This window comes from Cavia porcellus, unplaced genomic scaffold (assembly GCF_034190915.1).
Source record: "Cavia porcellus strain 051 isolate PalLab524CR breed Dunkin Hartley unplaced genomic scaffold, mCavPor4.1 scaffold_16, whole genome shotgun sequence".
In the NCBI taxonomy this organism is placed as follows: Eukaryota; Metazoa; Chordata; class Mammalia; order Rodentia; family Caviidae; genus Cavia; species Cavia porcellus.
This window is the reverse complement of record NW_026947499.1, coordinates 33,349,262-33,366,480: the sequence shown is the minus strand read 5'-3', so window position 1 is coordinate 33,366,480 and position 17,219 is coordinate 33,349,262. Positions and strand designations below refer to the sequence as shown.

Genomic DNA, 17,219 nt, shown 5'->3' with positions numbered 1-17,219 from the left:
GCCCAACTCAAGATTTCCACTTACTTGGCTCTGATATCTAGCCCTCTCCTCATCTACCTGCAGTGGCCTAGTGGCTGCCTGCATATGCCATTGTACCCAGGAGTCTGTAATAGATGCCCACCCCAATCGAGTACCAATTGCAACAAGGAAGAGGTAGCAGAAGAACTATCAAATAGCTAACAGGGAAAAGCAGCAAGTGAATAATCCCCAGGCAGACCCCTGCACAACAGAACCAAGAGCAGTAGTCCAAGGCCACAGCAACAGGGAGCAAACCACTGCCCAGAGTCAAGTCAAAAGATAGAATCTTAGAATCCCTGCCACATACTACCCCTGTGACATGAGGCATAGAGACTCCTGATGCCCCAGGACTCTGGATCTGCCTTGGCCTCTGGCCCCCAACCTCCTCTATCCTGCTTCCCTATCCCTGACTTCAGCCTCCTACCATAGCACCCTCCTGTTCCCAAACTTTGCTGACTCCACCATTTAACTCAAACTTGCCCCACCTTTCAAAGTTGGCTTTAGTTTGGCTGGCAGGTATCCCAGGTATGACTTCCACCACACCCTGCACTCCTTCCCCCAAAAACCAGTCCATGCCCTGCTTGAGGTTCAGTTGAACCTATAGTCCAATTATCTGGCACACGGCTAAGCCACACTGTAAACCTAGAACAAGATCACCCACATGGGAGGGACGTGTTCTAACCTGGTACTCTCAGGGCAGTACCCACTGCAACTCCATCTGACCAAAGGGAGAGGCCTTTCTCACCTGCTTCAAACACTGTAGCAGAACTCGAAAAAGCAGGGAGTAGGGAAGATGGCCAAGCCGCAAGGCAGAGCTTCCTGATGCAGAACCTGGTGCCCCAGTGGGAGGTGAAAGGGTACTGCCAGCCTTCTTGTCAGAGGCCCTCTCAGGCTCCCTGAAAAAGCAAACAGAATACTAGCTGAGGCCATCCTACTATGGACGTGGGAACAGACACAAGAGTGCCTTCTGGCCCTGGCCCATAGTGAGAATACCATTTACATGGTCCCTCCAGGGAAGACAGTACTTGACTCCATCTCTAACCCAGTGACCCTGATACCCCTGAAGCACCAGTTTGGGATAGGGACCATCTCACATACACGCAGTCACACAGGCAGTAGGGGCTGAATCTCACAATCCCATCCTTGGTGGGCAAACCCAGGCGGTGCAGCGCATCTGCCCGCAGCAGCAGCAGGAAGTCAAAGGCCTGGAAAGAAAAGAACTATGCCATCCAAATGAGCCTGAAACCGGTCCAGAGTGGGCCACACCACCTTCCCACTCAGATCATGTATCCCAAGGACACCTGAGGTTTTTTCCCAAGCTAGTGTCCTACAACAGCTCACAGAGCTAGCCTTTTGTGCCCTTCCCTTTCCCTCTTGTGTCCAGTCCAGTTCTCGATGCAGTTTGCTGACAGACACCTGCAGCATTAGAGTTACATGCCACCTTGAAGTCAATGTGTTTCTTTTTCTCTGCTCCCATCCCCGGCTACCATGTAACTCAGTGATAAGCCACAAAGACACGAGGACTGAAGGCAAAGGAAGAGCAGAGGATACTGAGAGACTGCAGCAACAGAAAGTGCCACAGAGGCAAAGACCTGCAATGAGCCTCTCCCTAGGCCACCCCGTCTCTCCAGCCCATATGCATCAAGTCCATCAAAACAGAGGCAGCTCGCTGGGCCCCAGAGAATGGACCATCATACCTGTAGCCGGATGCTGCTGGCAATGGGCAGGGAGTAGCTATGCTTGTAGTGGAGCTGAATGTGGCTAACAAGCATCTCATACACACGCATGGCATGGCTGGCAGGCAGGGTGTACAGCTTGGTCTGTGGAGAAAGGGTGCTGTCATTGTGAGGCAAGAGTATGCCATTCACCCAGAGAGGGGTGGAAAACCAGGACCATCTTTTTGGATGTTGAGTATACAGCATCTGCTATGCTTCCTGTGCACAACCATCAGCCACCATCCCCACTCTAAGGGACATCTCTCTATGCGTTCATCTCACCAGCAGGGAATCAATAAAGTAGGAAAACCTTTTCAATAAAAACTGAGAGGAACCATCTAATACCCATCCCAGCATGCCAAAGAGAGATGCTCAATGCTACAAAGCAAAGAGGTCAACAAGGAGCAGCTGGTGGGATGCACATACTGCAGGCTTACTCCCAGGTGCTGAGGCCACCCTCCTACTGCAAGTTCTACCCACGAAAGGCCCCGAACCCTCCCTGGCAGGCGATAGGTGTGGCCAGGCAGCTTTCTACCATTGTAACAACTCTGGATTGGGTCAGTGTTACAGGAGCCTGAGGAGCCTTGATGGCTGCTGAGCCTTATAGGTTAGCAGCAGGTACTTAGAAGCTCATTAGTACTGTTTCTCCTTGTCTCAGAGCACAGGATAGGAAAGCATCATCCTACGATGGACAACACAAAATAAGGGAGTTTGACATAATTCATAGCAACAGCAGGCTTTTCCAACAGAATTTCACAGGGCTTCAACCAGGTTCTCAGCAGAAAGTGGATATTTAACCCTTCAATGGGGCTATGTGTACATTACCAAACAGATATATGACTTTTTCTTTCCTAATTTTTTGGCTACAGTCATGGGAACTGAACCCAGGGCCTTAAACATGCTGGTAAGTGCAAGGTAAAATGGGCAAAGACCTAACACACATTTCTCTTCAGAAAATACACAGCTGGCCAATATCTATATGAAAGAGATGTTTGGGCTGATGGTATAGCTCAGTGGTACAGCCTTTGCCTAACATGTGTAAGGCTCTAGGTTCAATTCATAGCACCAGAAAAAGAGAAAGATGCTCAATATCATTACCTTTCAGGGAAATAGAACCACAGTGAGACAATACTTCACATCCACTAGGATGGGCACAGTCAAAGATATTGAAATGAGGTGGGTACAGTACATCAGGTACTCAGATACAGAGACAGGAACAGAGTTTGAGGCCAGCCTGAGTAACATACTAACACCCATTCCAAAGAGAGAATGAACTGGGTGTAGTGGCACATGCCTGTAATCCCAGCACTTGGGAGGCTGAGCCAGGAAGACTGCTGAGAGTTCAAGACCAGCCTGGGCTACAAAGTGAGTTCAAGGCCAGCCTGAACCGAACTGAACTGCACAGTGAAATCCTGTCTCAAAAAAAAAAAAAAGACAGACAGACTGGAAGAATAAAAGCACAAAGAAAACAAAGCAAAGATATAACAATGCTGTGGAAGACATTTTCTCTGTGGTGGCAAAACCAGAACATTACACATGGTTAAAGGGGACGTGAAGTGATGCGGCCCTGGTACAAATCCAGCTGGCAGCTTCACAAACCTTAAACACAGACTCAACCTCCAACCCACCAATCTGCCGCTCCACTAGGTGTGGAAACTCATGTACACATAAACCTTTGTGTGACAATGTTTGAAGTAGCACTCTTCACAATAGTCAAAAGGAAAAACAACCTAAGTATCTATCATCAGGCAAATGGATAAACAAACTACTGACCATCCACACAATGGGACATTATTTAGTCATAAAAAAAAAAAAATGATGTATCGATACCTCCATCAACATGGATAACCCTGAAAACATGGTATTGAGTGAATGAAGCCAGACACAAAAGGTCGCATTTTGTAATTCCATTTATATAAAATGGCAAATGGATGGAAGTAGAAGGCAGTTTGGGGTTTGCCAGTGACTAGAGAGTGATGGCTAATGAGTGTGGGGTTTCTTTTGGGATGTTGGGGATATTCTAAAATTAACTGCAAGACAGGCATGGTGGCACACTCCTGTAATCCCAGCACTCAGGAGGCTGAGGCAGGAGGATCACTGTGAGTTCAAGGACAACCTGGGCTGCACAAAAGAGAATTCAAGGCCAGCCCACACTATATAGTGAGACTCTGTCCCCCCCAAAATAAAATAAACTGCACTATTGACTACACAGCTCTGTAAATACACTGAAAATGACCAAGTCATTCACTATACAATACGTGAAAAGTAAAGCTGTTCTGAAACTTAGCTATCAAGCAGGAACAAGATGTCTCTCCTGCCTCCAGCCACAGCAAGTACCCTGGAAGGGCAGAATTTGGTTCTGATCCGGACTCGGGGTCAGTGCCAGACTGACAACATGAGCCCTACCTACCGTGCCTGCAAGCCTCTCACCCAATCAAGACCACACCATGTTGCCCATCACAGCAACCATATCCCTGTGACCCTGGCAGAGCCTAGGTCTCCAGAGAGACGCATCTTTGAAGAGTAGCCTCCAATCAGAGTGGACAGGAGCTAGGCAGCACACTCTCCCAGAAAAAGATCCACCCACCTGAAGGATGACTAGGAGTCCCAGGACTGCAGTCTTCACATCTTCCAGGGAAGCTGAGTAAGCAGTCACATCCCTTTCTTCCAGCTCAGGAGGCAGAGAGAGAGAGCGGGCCATCACCTTAGAGAAATGAACAAGTAAGTCCCAGCTCCTAGCCCCAGCCACTGTCAGACCTAACACTTGCTACCACAGATTTCTTTTCCACTTTCTATAGAAAAAGGTGCACTTTACATATCCAACTGACTGTTCAGGAATCACATTCTATTTCAACTCTAAAAAGGAAAGATGCTGTCTGTGCCAGGAGGCTACGGGCCACAGCCCTGTCCTCCCTTCATCTAGCCCAGGAAGCTACACAATACCCATTTCTAAGGTCCTACAAATAGGATGCAATTCAGTTGGCCTCTGGATACTACTTATTTCTGCTAGGAGGGACATCCTGACCTTAGAAGATAGTCACAAAGCTGACAAAGGTTCAGAGGATCACCTGTCCACAGAACTTGGCCACAAAGAAGAGTACCTTTGGCACTTAGGCCCCCGAACCTCAGGTCCCATGAGGCTCTCACTTTTTCAATTATGTCTAGCAGACTGTTGAAGTGGTGGGTATGGCAGCCTTCCGCGAGGTCCACCAGCAATTGGGTGGCCAGCTTTCGGACTTGGGGGTCTCTGTCTTCAGGGATGAGGGACAGCTGCGAGATGACCACTGAGTTAATGAGTTCCTCCTATATAGGGCAGAAAGAGAAAAGGTAAGTCTCTTGCCCCATGGGGTGGGAGGCATTTCAGTGACATGAAATTCCTCAAGGAATCAACTAAAAAAGCTAAGGTGTTAATCAAGATTGCAGAAAAGCTGAGCAAGGTCACCATGGCCTATTGAACCTGACATAGTCTCCAGAGTCCTCTCTACCAGGACATCTGCCCAGCCCCATAGTTCAGATCAGTGACTGCTGATACCAGCCAGCCACAGAGCCAAAGCTACAGGCTGTGGTGTAGCCAAGGCAGTGCCTCTGCTTGCTTTTTTCACTCAGTGTCACAATTAAGAGTAACTCCTGAAGGGTGGGGAGGGAAAAAAAAAAAAGAGTAACTCCTTTAGTATGTATGAGGCCCTGGATTTGATCTCCACTACCACACACATACACACAAAAATCTTATGAAGAGGGTTGTGTATACATTGGTGATAGTAAACCTTGACCTCACAGAAACTACTGCAAGTGTTACAAAAGCTTTCATACAGGCAGGTAAAAAGTGCCAGAGAGTCAGGCATGGTGGTGCACACCTGTAACCCCAGCACTCAGGAAGCTGAAGCAGGAGGTTCACTGTGAGTTCAAGGCTAGCCTGGGCTATACAGCAAGACCTCGTCTCAAAAAAAAGACAAGTGCCAGAGAACAAGGCAAGATTGTTCTTGCTTTAGCAGCACATATATAGAACAAGGCAGGATGACATTAACTCAGTGCCAGACTGACAACATGAGCCCTACCTACCGTGCCTGCAAGCCTCTCACCCAATCAAGACCACACCATGTTGCCCATCACAGCAACCATATCCCTGTGACCCTGGCAGAGCCTAGGTCTGCCTAATGAGGGACCAGAGAAGTTTGAGAGGCTTCCTGGAAAAGGAGGCACTGAGCTCTGCTTAAGGGAGGAAGGGAGAGAAATACTGAAAAGCACAGAGCTAGGTACACCAGCCCAGGAAATAAAAGGCTGACAACAGAAGGCCTCTGGTTCAGAGTGAGGATCGAGGGAGGCCTCAGAGCTAAGAACACATCTCCACAAAAGGGCATGCAGGTACACATACTGATACTCTTCCAGGAGGGAAGGGTAGCATGGAGGAGAAGGCAGAGGCAGAATTACCAGTCAGGGGCCAGGACAGCCCAGCAGCTGTTGATCAGCCAAGAGGCAAATGATGAAAGCAATTACAGATACAACAAAGCATTCTACATGACACTGTTTTCAACTCAGACCAGAACCCTTGAAGGCCTGTTCTCCCCGCCACCCCCACAGTTTACAGACGCAGCACAGGCCAGGGTACCACAGCATGAAAAAAGGAATACACAAACAAGGGAGGAACTGAGGCAGTAACACCTTCCAATGAGCAGTGCAGTTAGGAGTGGGACATTCCAGGTTGGAGGATCAGGGTCAGGGGTCAGGAGACATACAGTGCCCAGGAGCCCCCAGTCCCAAGACGATCCAGCACCACCCACCTCATAGAACTGCCTGTTAATGAGCAGCACAAAGGATAGCACATCCAACACCTTGATGCGAACAGCACTGCGGGACTCATTCCTGTGTGGTAGGGAAGAAGGGAGAACAGGTTATGGGGCTGGCTGGCTGGTCTGACCCTGGCTTCTCCCCTCAGATCCCAACTCAACCAAGCAGACCCTGCCAAGAGACAAAGACTTCTGCCTTCTAAGAGGCCACAGCATAAGGGCCTCACCAGAGGACCCTGTTCTATGGGAAAACTAATCTCTGCCACTCAGTGAAAACTGCTGCTTTCAAGAATCAGAAAGGAGGCCAAGTATGGTGGTATATATGCCTATAATCCCAGCATTTGGGAGGCAGGCAAGAAATCACTGCCAGTTCGAGACCAGCCTGAGCTATAAAATGAGCTCAAGGTCAGCCTGAACTGCATAGTGAGAGGTTGCCTCAAGAAGACTCCCCCTTCCCACTGAAAAGAAAAGAAAAGAAAAAAAAAAAAAAAAGAAAAGAGGGGCTGGGGATTTAGCTCAGCGGCATAAGCGCCTGCCTTGCAAGCAGGCAGTCATGAGTTCGATGCCCGGTACCGATAAAAATGAAAAAGACCATCTTTTAGGAGTCTAATGTCTGGGCCCAGGGCAAGCCACAGAGGGTCTACTACCTGAAGAACCTCTCCATCAGCAACTGTAGGTTCTGGATCCAGCCATCCTTTGCTGGATGAATGGACTGAGCTCTGTAGGTTATTAAGTTTAAGAGGGAGGACTCCTGTTGAAGGAAGATAGCTGGTGTTAAGAAGCCAGAGGGTTTGTCACCCCACTGTCAGATTGTTGTTCCAAGGAAACCAAGTTTGCTCAAAGAGGCCTTACCCTTGTGCTCTAGGTAGGAATCCCACAGGAACAAAGTCATCCTAGCATATCAAAACGCACAAGTGGCCTGGATGAGGGCTGAGTGTTCCTGGAAAAATGACTGCTGCCTGACAGCAAGCACTAAGCAGTCTCCACAGAGCAGTCTAGCACTTCCTCCACAGGTGGGAGGAAATTGATGGTTAAGCTAACACTGAGCATTTTAATAGACCCACACATACACTGCTCATTGAATTGGCAGGCTTCCTTGTTGGAGCACAACAAGGAAGATCCTGGAAAAGTAGGAGCCTGCCTACCCCTTTACTTCAAACTTAGAAAAGTTGGCTTCATGTATGCAGCCATGCTCCCAGCGGTCCCACAGGGTGGAGAATATGGAGTCTTACAGGCCTCTGGTCCGCACAGCTCTCCACCAACTCGAAATATCTTTCCTGCGAGCCATGGAACTCATTCTGGTCACACAGCTCTTCCACAGTGGTCAGCAGATCATGGATGATGGTCCTGAGCTCTGGGCTGTCCAGGTCCTGCAATACCAAGGTACATTACACAGACTACTTCCATTCCCCTCAAAAAGCTCACTCCTCGGGGCTGGGGATTCAGCTCAGTGGCATAAGCGCCTGCCTTGCAAGCAGGCAGTCGTGAGTTCGATGTCCGGTACCGATAAAAATGAAAAAGACAAAAAAAAAAAAAAAAAATTAAAAAAAAAAAGAAAGAAAGAAAAAAAGCTCACTCCTCCTTCCCACTTCTCCATAGCCTAGGAAACCTCAATTCAAAACTAGCTGCACATGCTGTGCATGGTGGCACATGCCTATAATCCCAGCACTTGGGAGGCTGAGGCAGGAGGATCGTAGTGAGTTTGAGACCAGCCTGGGCTACAAAGCAAACTCAAACTGCAGTTAGACCATGTCTCAAAAAGATACTCCTCCACAAATCAAGACCAGCTGCACATGAACATGCCCCCATGCCTGTGACTGGGCCTTGCTGAGAAATCTAGGCAACCACTGTGTTTGTCTGTTCCCCACCCTGGAGAATCCTGGCTAAAACCACACAGCCCAGCCTAAAGGAAAGAATAGGAAGGAGAGAGTAGCTACAGCTTCACACTCTTGCACACTTCTCCCAAGCTCTAACACCTTCTGAAGCCCCAGGAGGGTGGGCCCCACTCCTGCCACTCAAGCTGAAGTGCTACCTGGCTAGCCAATCAACAGCAACAGTTTGATAAGTACCTACCCCCTAGGACGACTAAACTCAGGCCAGCTGAGTCCCAGTCCTTCCTTCTGGTGTCCTGATCCCTGGACATCATCCACGCCTGGCCATATTAGCTAGATACTGCCCTTATCATCACAGCCCAGGCATCAAAAGGTGTGTGCCTATGGGCTGCATAGTTAACAGACTCACTTATGCTGTCCTTCAAAGTCATAGCTAGCATTTCAGATGCTCTAGGATCTGCCTTCAGGACTACCTAACCCATGGAGGTGATCTGTTCTCTTCCTCTGTTGCCCTTGAGCAATACTGGCCCAGCTTTGCTCATCTACTGCATGCACTTGCCCAGGGTCAAAACAATGGAGCAGGACTGGAAAAAATGAGACCTGTCTTCACTGGAAAATAAGTGGCACCTCTAAGAAACACAAGTGAACACAGTCATAGCAGACTCTGAGATCCCAGAGACAGGGCCTAGACACCTAGGTTGCCATCTCCCAGGAATAGGTCACCTGTCTGGGGTCTCAATACCCTTGACCATAGCCTTCACTCCACCTTACCTGGAGCTGCTGAAGCAGCCGTTCCATGATATTCAGCAGAATGTCCCATGTCACTGCCTGGAGCTCCTTCCTGTACTTCTTGATGAGTCTGGTTATGGACAACACGATCTCATAGGACACCACCTCATTGGGACAAGTCATGGCCTAGAACATGGAGCAGAACATGCAGGGTCAGCTTCCTAGCTCACACACACAAAGCCCCGTGTGGCCTTTAGAGCTGAGTGCAAGATACTGGGCCAAGGAGCACTTATATTCATAGCTATGGTGCACAAAAACCTGTGATGAGCTCAAAAGGATGTGTGCTATACCGTACAAGTATGGTCGGGACTCCAAAGCTCCAAAGCTCCCACCTCCAAAGGGCCTAATTGACAGATCAATGTCCTAGCACTGCAGAGCTGACAACTATGATCTGGGCTGCATCATCAGAAGCACACAAAAATCATACTCAACACTGTGCTATGGTTGAGAAGAAAAGTGTAGCAGAGCCTGCAGAAAAGAAAATTGCTGGGGCTGGGGATTTAGCTCAGCGGCATAAGCGCCTGCCTTGCAAGCAGGCAGTCGTGAGTTCAATCCCCGGTACCGATAAAAACAAAAAAGACAAAAAAAAAAAAAAAAAAAAGAAAGAAAAGAAAAGAAAAGAAAAGAAAACTGCTTATCACAGCTGTCCTCCATTATGAAAAGAAGACATATAATCATCTCAGCCCATCAAGGGAGCCATGAGAATTACAAACACCTCTCTGGTCTGCACAGAACGTGTGAATGTACACAGGAAATGCTATGAAAGCTGCAGTGCACTGTGGAAAAAGATGCTGAAGTTACATCACTCCATTCTTCAGAAAGATGGCAAGAATACCACTTGACAAAAGAGAACCATCACCAGCTGGGCATGGTGATGCACACCTATAATCCCAGCACTCAGGAGGCTGAGGCAAGAGGATCACTGCAAATTCAAGGCCAGCTGGGGCTACATAGTGAGTTCAAGGCCACCCTGAACTACACGGGAGACCTTGTCACAAGAAAACAAAAAACAAAACCAGAGAATCATCACCAATAAGAAGACTGCCACCCTAGGGGCAGCACTGAGCAGTTTCAGCATTCATTTGCAGATGAAACTCATGAGTGCCCCAATTCCTATATTCTCACTGCAGTATGAAAATTCCATTATCTTTTTTTGTTGTTATTCTTTAAATACTATTACTGCAGGGGAAAAAAAAAAAAACTGCATTTCTTTGTCTTTTTGAGACAGGGTCTCGCTGTGCAGTTCAGGCTGGCCTTGAGCTCACTTTGTAGCCTAGGATGGTCTCGAACTCACAAGGATCCTCCCGCCTCAGCCTCCGAGTGCTGGGATTACAAGTGTGAGCCACCACGCCAAGCTAAACCTGCATTTCTTTGAAGCCTTTTTCCACAACCCTGAGCTATGGATTCCATAATGTTACAATGGATTAAGTTATGAAGCCTCAAAACATCACAACTGGATTAGTATGGTGTTCTCCAACTTGGGAAAACTGCCTAATTGTCTAGGTTTGAAATCATCTGTAAAGCTGAAGGTATAAATCTGAAATATTTAGTAAAAGCCTAAAAAGATAAACTGTGACTCTTCATTTCTAACATTAATCTAACTTTGTATATTGCATCAACATATTATACTAGGTGATACTGAAAATAGTAACCTACTTAATTTACATGTTAACTTTTAAATTATGAGGTTTACATCAAAACCAACATTTCATACATGCACATTTTTAAGGCATAATAAAGGCCATATTCTGGATAATGTAATGGTTTCTTGGCACCCATAATGTAAGTAATAGATAACTCACATATGAAAATATTATTTTTATATGGGAATTACATTTCAATTCAAAGACATTTTGAGCCAAGCATGGTGGCGCATAATCCCACCACTTGGGAGGTTGAGAGAGGAGAATCTCTGCTAGTTCAAGGGCAGCCTGGGCTACAAAGTAATGTTCAGGTCAGTCTGAATCACACAGTGAAACCCTCTCTCAAAAAGACAAGAAAGAATAAAATAAACACATTTTTGTATTAAGCAAAAATACAGACCTAGTAAATTTGGCATATTCATTAAGTTGTCTTTAATATTTCTTCTAAAAACAAAATAAAACAGATTTTATTTGTATCAATGATAAAAATTTTTAAACAAAAACTTTTTCAGTCTAGTTCCATAAAAAAATACAGTAACTCAAAATCAATTATCACTCTGAAAACTTGTTTTACCCTAAATTCTGGCCAACGCATTCCAAAAACTTACTATAGAGTATTTTTACAAAACTGCCATTGCTATTTTCTTTTTTAGAGAAATAGAATATACTTTCACAAATTTTTATACAATATCTTAAGTAAGTAGGCACCTCCATAATTATGAGACCACTGCCTCGCATGGTGGCCCATGCCTGTAATCCCAGCACTCTAGAGGCTGAGGCAGGAGGATCATTGTGAGTTTGAGACAAGCCTGGGCTACAAAGCGAGCTCAAGGCCAGCCTGAACTGCATAGTGCAAGATCCTGTCTCAAAAAAGAAAAAAAAAATTTATGAGACCACTGAGGTAGTGTTTGGAAGTCTCCAGGTGAGCCAATGAATATAAGGAGATATATGTATCATTAGTGTTCTAAACAATAACTCAGTGAAACCTGAAGACTGAGTCTATCCAGATGGATGTAACCAATTTTGACATCATGGTATAGATAAATAAGCACTGAAAAATGAAGCAAAGAACCACAGTACATTCTACCTTCAACTTTTTGTAAACCATGTTTTGTGGATAATTTCAGGTTTACCAAAAGGCTAGTATATTTTAATATTTTGAAAACATCAGTATCTTTTGAGTTGGCAGAGGTAACCTAACCAACTACCATTACGTTTGGTTAAAAAAAAAAAAAACATTACCTCATAAAAAGATGGCAATACAGATGTTGGGGAGTTCTTGAGAGAATAAAGTCGGTGGGCTCCCCAAAGTGCCATGCCCACAAAGAATACAGCTCCTCTCAGCAGTGGGGCATCTTCCATGTAGGCTCTGAAAGCAATCCCCAGAAAGACTAATTTAAGGCCCAGCCCTATGTGGAGTCAGTGAGGGTCTTGGTATGGGCAGTGCCAATAGTAACCCCTGTATCTTTAGGGCAGAAGCACAGCTTGAGAAGGGGTAAGAGAAACAGGCAGAAAACACAGGCCAGCAATAACTAATTCCTTCATGCTATTCAACAGCTAAGCACTCTTTGACTACACATCATGCCATGACATGATCCAGGGACATGAGATTGAGTGAGAAGTCTAGTGGGGACAGAAACTAGTCAAAAAATTCCACAGTAAAAAAATTAAATTAAAAAAATTCCATAGCATAAAACTTTCACTTAAAATCACAGTCAACAAGGAAAGCCATGGAGCCAAGAGCAAAGCTACTCAGGGAAGCCAGGGAGCTGATGACTACCCTAAAAACTCTGGGAACAATTAGGACTCGGCAAAGGTGAGAAGAACATTCTATCAGAAGGAAATGGTGTAGACAAAGGCCATTGGTGGGAGCAGGAGTAGCAAGAGGTCAAGAATGACAGACCCATAGAGCTGTGCCACCTGGGACAGGGAGGATCTCTGTCCTGGGAGCCGTGGGAATCACTACAGTCTCAGGCAAAAGTTGACACAATCAGATCCAATACAGTAAAAGCCTCTTGGCTGCAATGTGGAGAACTATCAAGGGATAAGAATGGATGCCACGAAGCAAAAGCGGAGTATCGCTGGTGTGGGGTGTCTACCACATAGAGGACTTGGGCCACTTCTCAGGGCAAGCAGCAACAGGACTTACATAAAGGTTTGGCTACAGGGTGAGGGCCAGGGAGACATTAGGGGATCATGATTCTAGCATTGTAATAGAATAGTGACAGAGCCACACTGGAGACGTCCATGTGAGGGAGAAAGCTCTAAGTTCAGCTACAGACTTTCTGATTTGCCTGGTGGGAGAGGATAGAAGATCATGCATATGATATGCCTAGCTTTCGTGAAAGTCCCTGGAACAAGCACCCAAGAGTACCAAGAAAACCCCAACTTTATCCACGCTAGGCAAGTGTCAACACCAGGAAGCCTCCTCCTGCAAGCTTCTGGGTGGCTGATCCCAGCCCACTCACCCTCATCCGTCACCTCAGCTGCCCACACTCACCTGTCCTCCATGATTCGGCACATGTTATAGATTGCACTGTGGCCCAGGTGGGTGCCCAAGAGGTTTCGCATCAGCTGGGAGACAGAAGGCACAGCATAAGGACTGTAGATACAATTTCCAATCTTATCAGGGGCATCCCAATCCCATCAAGGGCATCCCAGGCCTCACCCTACCTCACACTGCCACTGCATCCCCATGGCACAGCCAGCTTACCATGACCTCCTCCCAAACCAGAGGCTGCAGGGCTTTCAAATGTCTGCTAAAACTGGCCTCAGGTCAATTGCTTGAGAAAGGCCACTGAACTGCCCTTAATAGGCCACTAACAGGCCACTGCATGGTTACTCAAAAAAACATATGCTAGCCACTGAAGATGGCCTTCTTTCTGTGATATGCTGGAGTTAGGATGCTGTCCCAAACTGGGAATGGTGGTGCATTCCTGTAATCCCAGCACTCAGGTGGCTCAGCCAGGAAGATTGCTGCAAGTTCAAGGCCAGCCTGAACTACATAGTGAGACCCTGTTTTGAAACAAACAAAAAAAGGATACTGTTCCAAGAAAAGACTTCTCACCTTCCAGCAAGGCTCGCAGAGTTCCTTGACATTTATGGTGCGACACAGGGTGACAATGAACAGAGGGAGGCTCTCAGCTGGCAGGCAGTTGTAGCAAACCACAGCATCAAGCACCTGCAGGGAGACCTGCAGAAGGAAATGATAGATCACACTGGTGCCCTACACTCCCATCCTCCTTCCCACTACCCAACTAGCCTCTCTCAGAATCACAGATCACACACACACAAAAAGAATCACACAGCAAGTCAGCGTACATTTGGAAGGCATTCCTGTGCCCCATCCCAGTAAGTCATCAACACAATGTTACCCCATTCTAAAGTAGAATTCCATGATGGAACCCACCTGTCCTAACTGGGCAGACCTTAGAGGGGCAAAGCAGCTACCTAGGGCCACAAAGCCAGAGAGTGGCACATAGGGTTTGACCTCAGAATCTCAGTCTTTCAGAAACAAAGATACAACTAACTATTGGGGAGTAGGAAGTAGGGGGGTGTCACTGACCTCTATGTCAACAGAGGACATGGTCCGGATGCACAGCAGACAGATCATGCTAGGGAGAAAGAACCAAAGTTTAGAGTGTTTCTCAGAAAGTTAAACAACTACACTTCTGTGTCTCTGTGATGTCAGTTATGGGAGTGGCATGTTCTTCCTCAGGATTCCCAGTCTGTGCCAGTATTTGCCCTCATGGACACGAGATGTTTAGGAAAATAATGACAAAAAGACAACAATTAAAGTATAAGACAAGTCTACTTCCAACTCTTCTATTTATTTGGTGGCTTTAATGATTTTATTCACCCTGTAGAGCTGAACTTAAGAACTAAAGCAGTATACTGGAATAACACTATTTAAGTTCTTTTCTATTTTCTTTTTCTAGTACTGGTGATTAAATCCAGAGCCTTGTGCCTGCCAACCGAGTACTCTACTGCTGAGCTACACCCCCAGTGCTCAAATCCTTTTCTTACTGAACCATTGATGCGATGTGTTCATCAAGATAACAGCTGTTGAACTTGATCAAGTTCACAAGCACCAGCAGGAATTCTGAAGACAAGCCAACATCCATCCATTGTAAGACAAAGTCCGCTGTGGAAGAAGAGGAGACAATAGTTTGCTGAGAAGCCAAGACTACACTGTCTCTTTACTCCTCCCTCAGGAAAATGAGTCTGTATTACTGCTGAGAAGCATACTATCAATCCCCCTTGCAGTCACAAGCAAGCCACTCATGGTCCCCAGAGACTCAGCAGGAGCCCACAGGGACCATGCATGGACAATTCCAAACTGCTTAAGGATCAGAGCTAGGTCGCAGTAGGACTGTGTAGTTCACACTCAGGGCCAGATTCCCTTGCCAAGGGATACACACACTGTGGGGTAGATGTTCAGCAAGGCCATGTTCAGGAGACAGGTTCCTGGGCAGCCCTATCATTCCACAAGTCTCTGGGAGGAGACATACAACATGTATGGCAACTAGCCTCAGACAGAAATCTAACCGCAGATGTTTGCATCTCTCCTGGGGGAGATCAACCACCAAGGCCCATCTCTGGACCTCACAGCAGCAAGACCCAGATTTACTTCTTTCTCCTTCTTCTTCCCACAACAGGGACATGAAGTCTGACCAAATGTTTGACCAAAATGTCTTCCTATCACTGTCAAGGTACAGGAGATCAACCAACATTGGTGAGAACTCAAACTGGGCTCAGACAGGTACTCTGGGTGAGATGGATTGACAATATCCTCTCCCAATGACAGAGAAGCTACTACCTACCCACTTCAAAGGCACCTTTGAAGCCTACTTCCTACAGACTGTAAGACAGCAGATCTAGAGTAAAGCCCAAGAGCTACATCCTGAAAGAACTCCTTAGGAGATATAGGTGCATGGAGCTGCATGGAACTACAGCCCCTGTAGCACCCTCAGGTTCTTCCCCATCCCAGGTTGAATTTAATCCAAGGTCAGACAAACCTCACACCCAGTGTAGCACCCACCCAGTTCTTCTTCCAAGTAGGTGATATGTCTCCCATTGTCTGTGAGAGCCTTGAAAACTTCCAACCTTTCATGGAGGTCTTCATTGGAAGGGTAATCTTTGATGACCTTAAAGAAGAGGGCTCTGAGAATACCCAACCGGTCACCCTAAAGACAAAACCAATAGGTCAGCAGAGGCCAGCTAAGTTCTCTCACATAGCTACCTTCCAAGAGGCCAGCAAGTTCAACAGGCACTAAGACACCAGACCTGGCCTGCTGTCCTTCCTCTGGGATACTTTGCAAAGAACTAGTTAGCAAAGCCTGTGGGCTACGGGTAGGAGACCAGAGTCACCGGTTTGCTGTCGACTTGTATGTGTGGACCACCTATTATATCGGGCTCTTGGTATGGCAGGGCATAGAGTAGCAACAATGCAGCTCTTGCCTCACTCGGCTCACAGCCCAGGGCAGATCCATGCAGAAACATCATGACACAAAGGCCAAAGGTACCAGGTGAGGGACAGTACAATTGGACACCCTACTCCAAGTAGCTGGGCCATGAAGGAAGAAACTGACCACCTGTGAGAAAGTCTTACAGCAGGAATGGCAAGATGAGCCTTGGGTATTCAAGAATTTAAATACTTCTACTCAGCTGAGGCATGGCGAACAGGGGGAATCCTTCAACTGGAGGATAAGGCAGCAGAAGCAAGGTAACAATGGCTGTGACAAGCCATGTTCCCCACCTTCCCATGAATTGTATCTTTCCATCCCCAGAATATGCTAGATGAGGAAGGTTCAGTCACTAACCCTATCAAAAGTGAGGAGGTAGAGGCTCAGAGTTCGAGTAACTAACTAGGGTCACACAGACCAGAGTAATTAAATCACAATGCCCATATATGATGTCTAGCTCTGGAGCCCATTAACTACCAGACCCCACATATAGCATCTCACCAAAGACATGAGTCCACATGGCTGATGACCTGACATCACCCAAAGGCCATGAGGCTCCTCCCCTTACCTGCCCCTGCACAATAGCCTTCAGCAGGGCCAGCACTGCATGTCGGGCCTCTGGTGGCCGCTCTGGCTGCAACAGGTCCTCAACAGCCTTCCACAGTGCTTCCACTGCATGCTGCCACCAACACAAAGGGGATACCAGTAAGGGTATGGTCTTCAAGAACCCTGGTCCCTCAATGCAAGAATATGATAAAACAAAGGAAGTGCCTGCCTTGCAAGCAGGCAGTAGTGAGTTCGATCCCCGGTACAGATAAAAATAAAGAAAGAAAGAAAGAAAGAAAGAAAGAAAGAAAGAAAGAAAGAAAGAAAGAAAAAGCAAAGGACAGAGCAAAACAATGGGGTCTTCTAACTTAGAATCAGTTCCTTGGTAGCCTGCAATGACCATAGGTCTCAGAACTTTAAACCTCAG

At 46.8% G+C, this 17,219-nt stretch overlaps 1 protein-coding gene across 10 annotated transcripts in view; it reads right to left on the bottom strand.

Annotated features, from left to right (window-relative positions):
* The window catches only part of Tsc2 (TSC complex subunit 2), a 37,831-nt gene that overhangs the window by 16,432 nt on the left and 4,180 nt on the right, over nt 1-17,219 (bottom strand). For 9 of the 10 annotated variants that reach the window (XM_003478476.5, XM_003478477.5, XM_005007405.4 and 6 more), the window contains exons 4-19: nt 16,815-16,925; nt 15,823-15,967; nt 14,808-14,925; nt 14,347-14,395; nt 13,849-13,974; nt 13,282-13,355; nt 12,024-12,150; nt 9,121-9,264; nt 7,750-7,887; nt 7,165-7,268; nt 6,512-6,593; nt 4,881-5,036; nt 4,321-4,437; nt 1,716-1,838; nt 1,117-1,223; nt 764-914 (exon numbers count right to left, since the gene is read on the bottom strand). In XM_003478476.5, coding sequence (XP_003478524.2) covers nt 764-914; nt 1,117-1,223; nt 1,716-1,838; nt 4,321-4,437; nt 4,881-5,036; nt 6,512-6,593; nt 7,165-7,268; nt 7,750-7,887; nt 9,121-9,264; nt 12,024-12,150; nt 13,282-13,355; nt 13,849-13,974; nt 14,347-14,395; nt 14,808-14,925; nt 15,823-15,967; nt 16,815-16,925 — 1,872 coding nt within the window. Of the gene's footprint in view, nt 1-763; nt 915-1,116; nt 1,224-1,715; nt 1,839-4,320; nt 4,438-4,880; nt 5,037-6,511; nt 6,594-7,164; nt 7,269-7,749; nt 7,888-9,120; nt 9,265-12,023; nt 12,151-13,281; nt 13,356-13,848; nt 13,975-14,346; nt 14,396-14,807; nt 14,926-15,799; nt 15,968-16,814; nt 16,926-17,219 lie in introns of those variants that run through there. The other variant, XM_063226305.1, reaches the window with a different exon arrangement.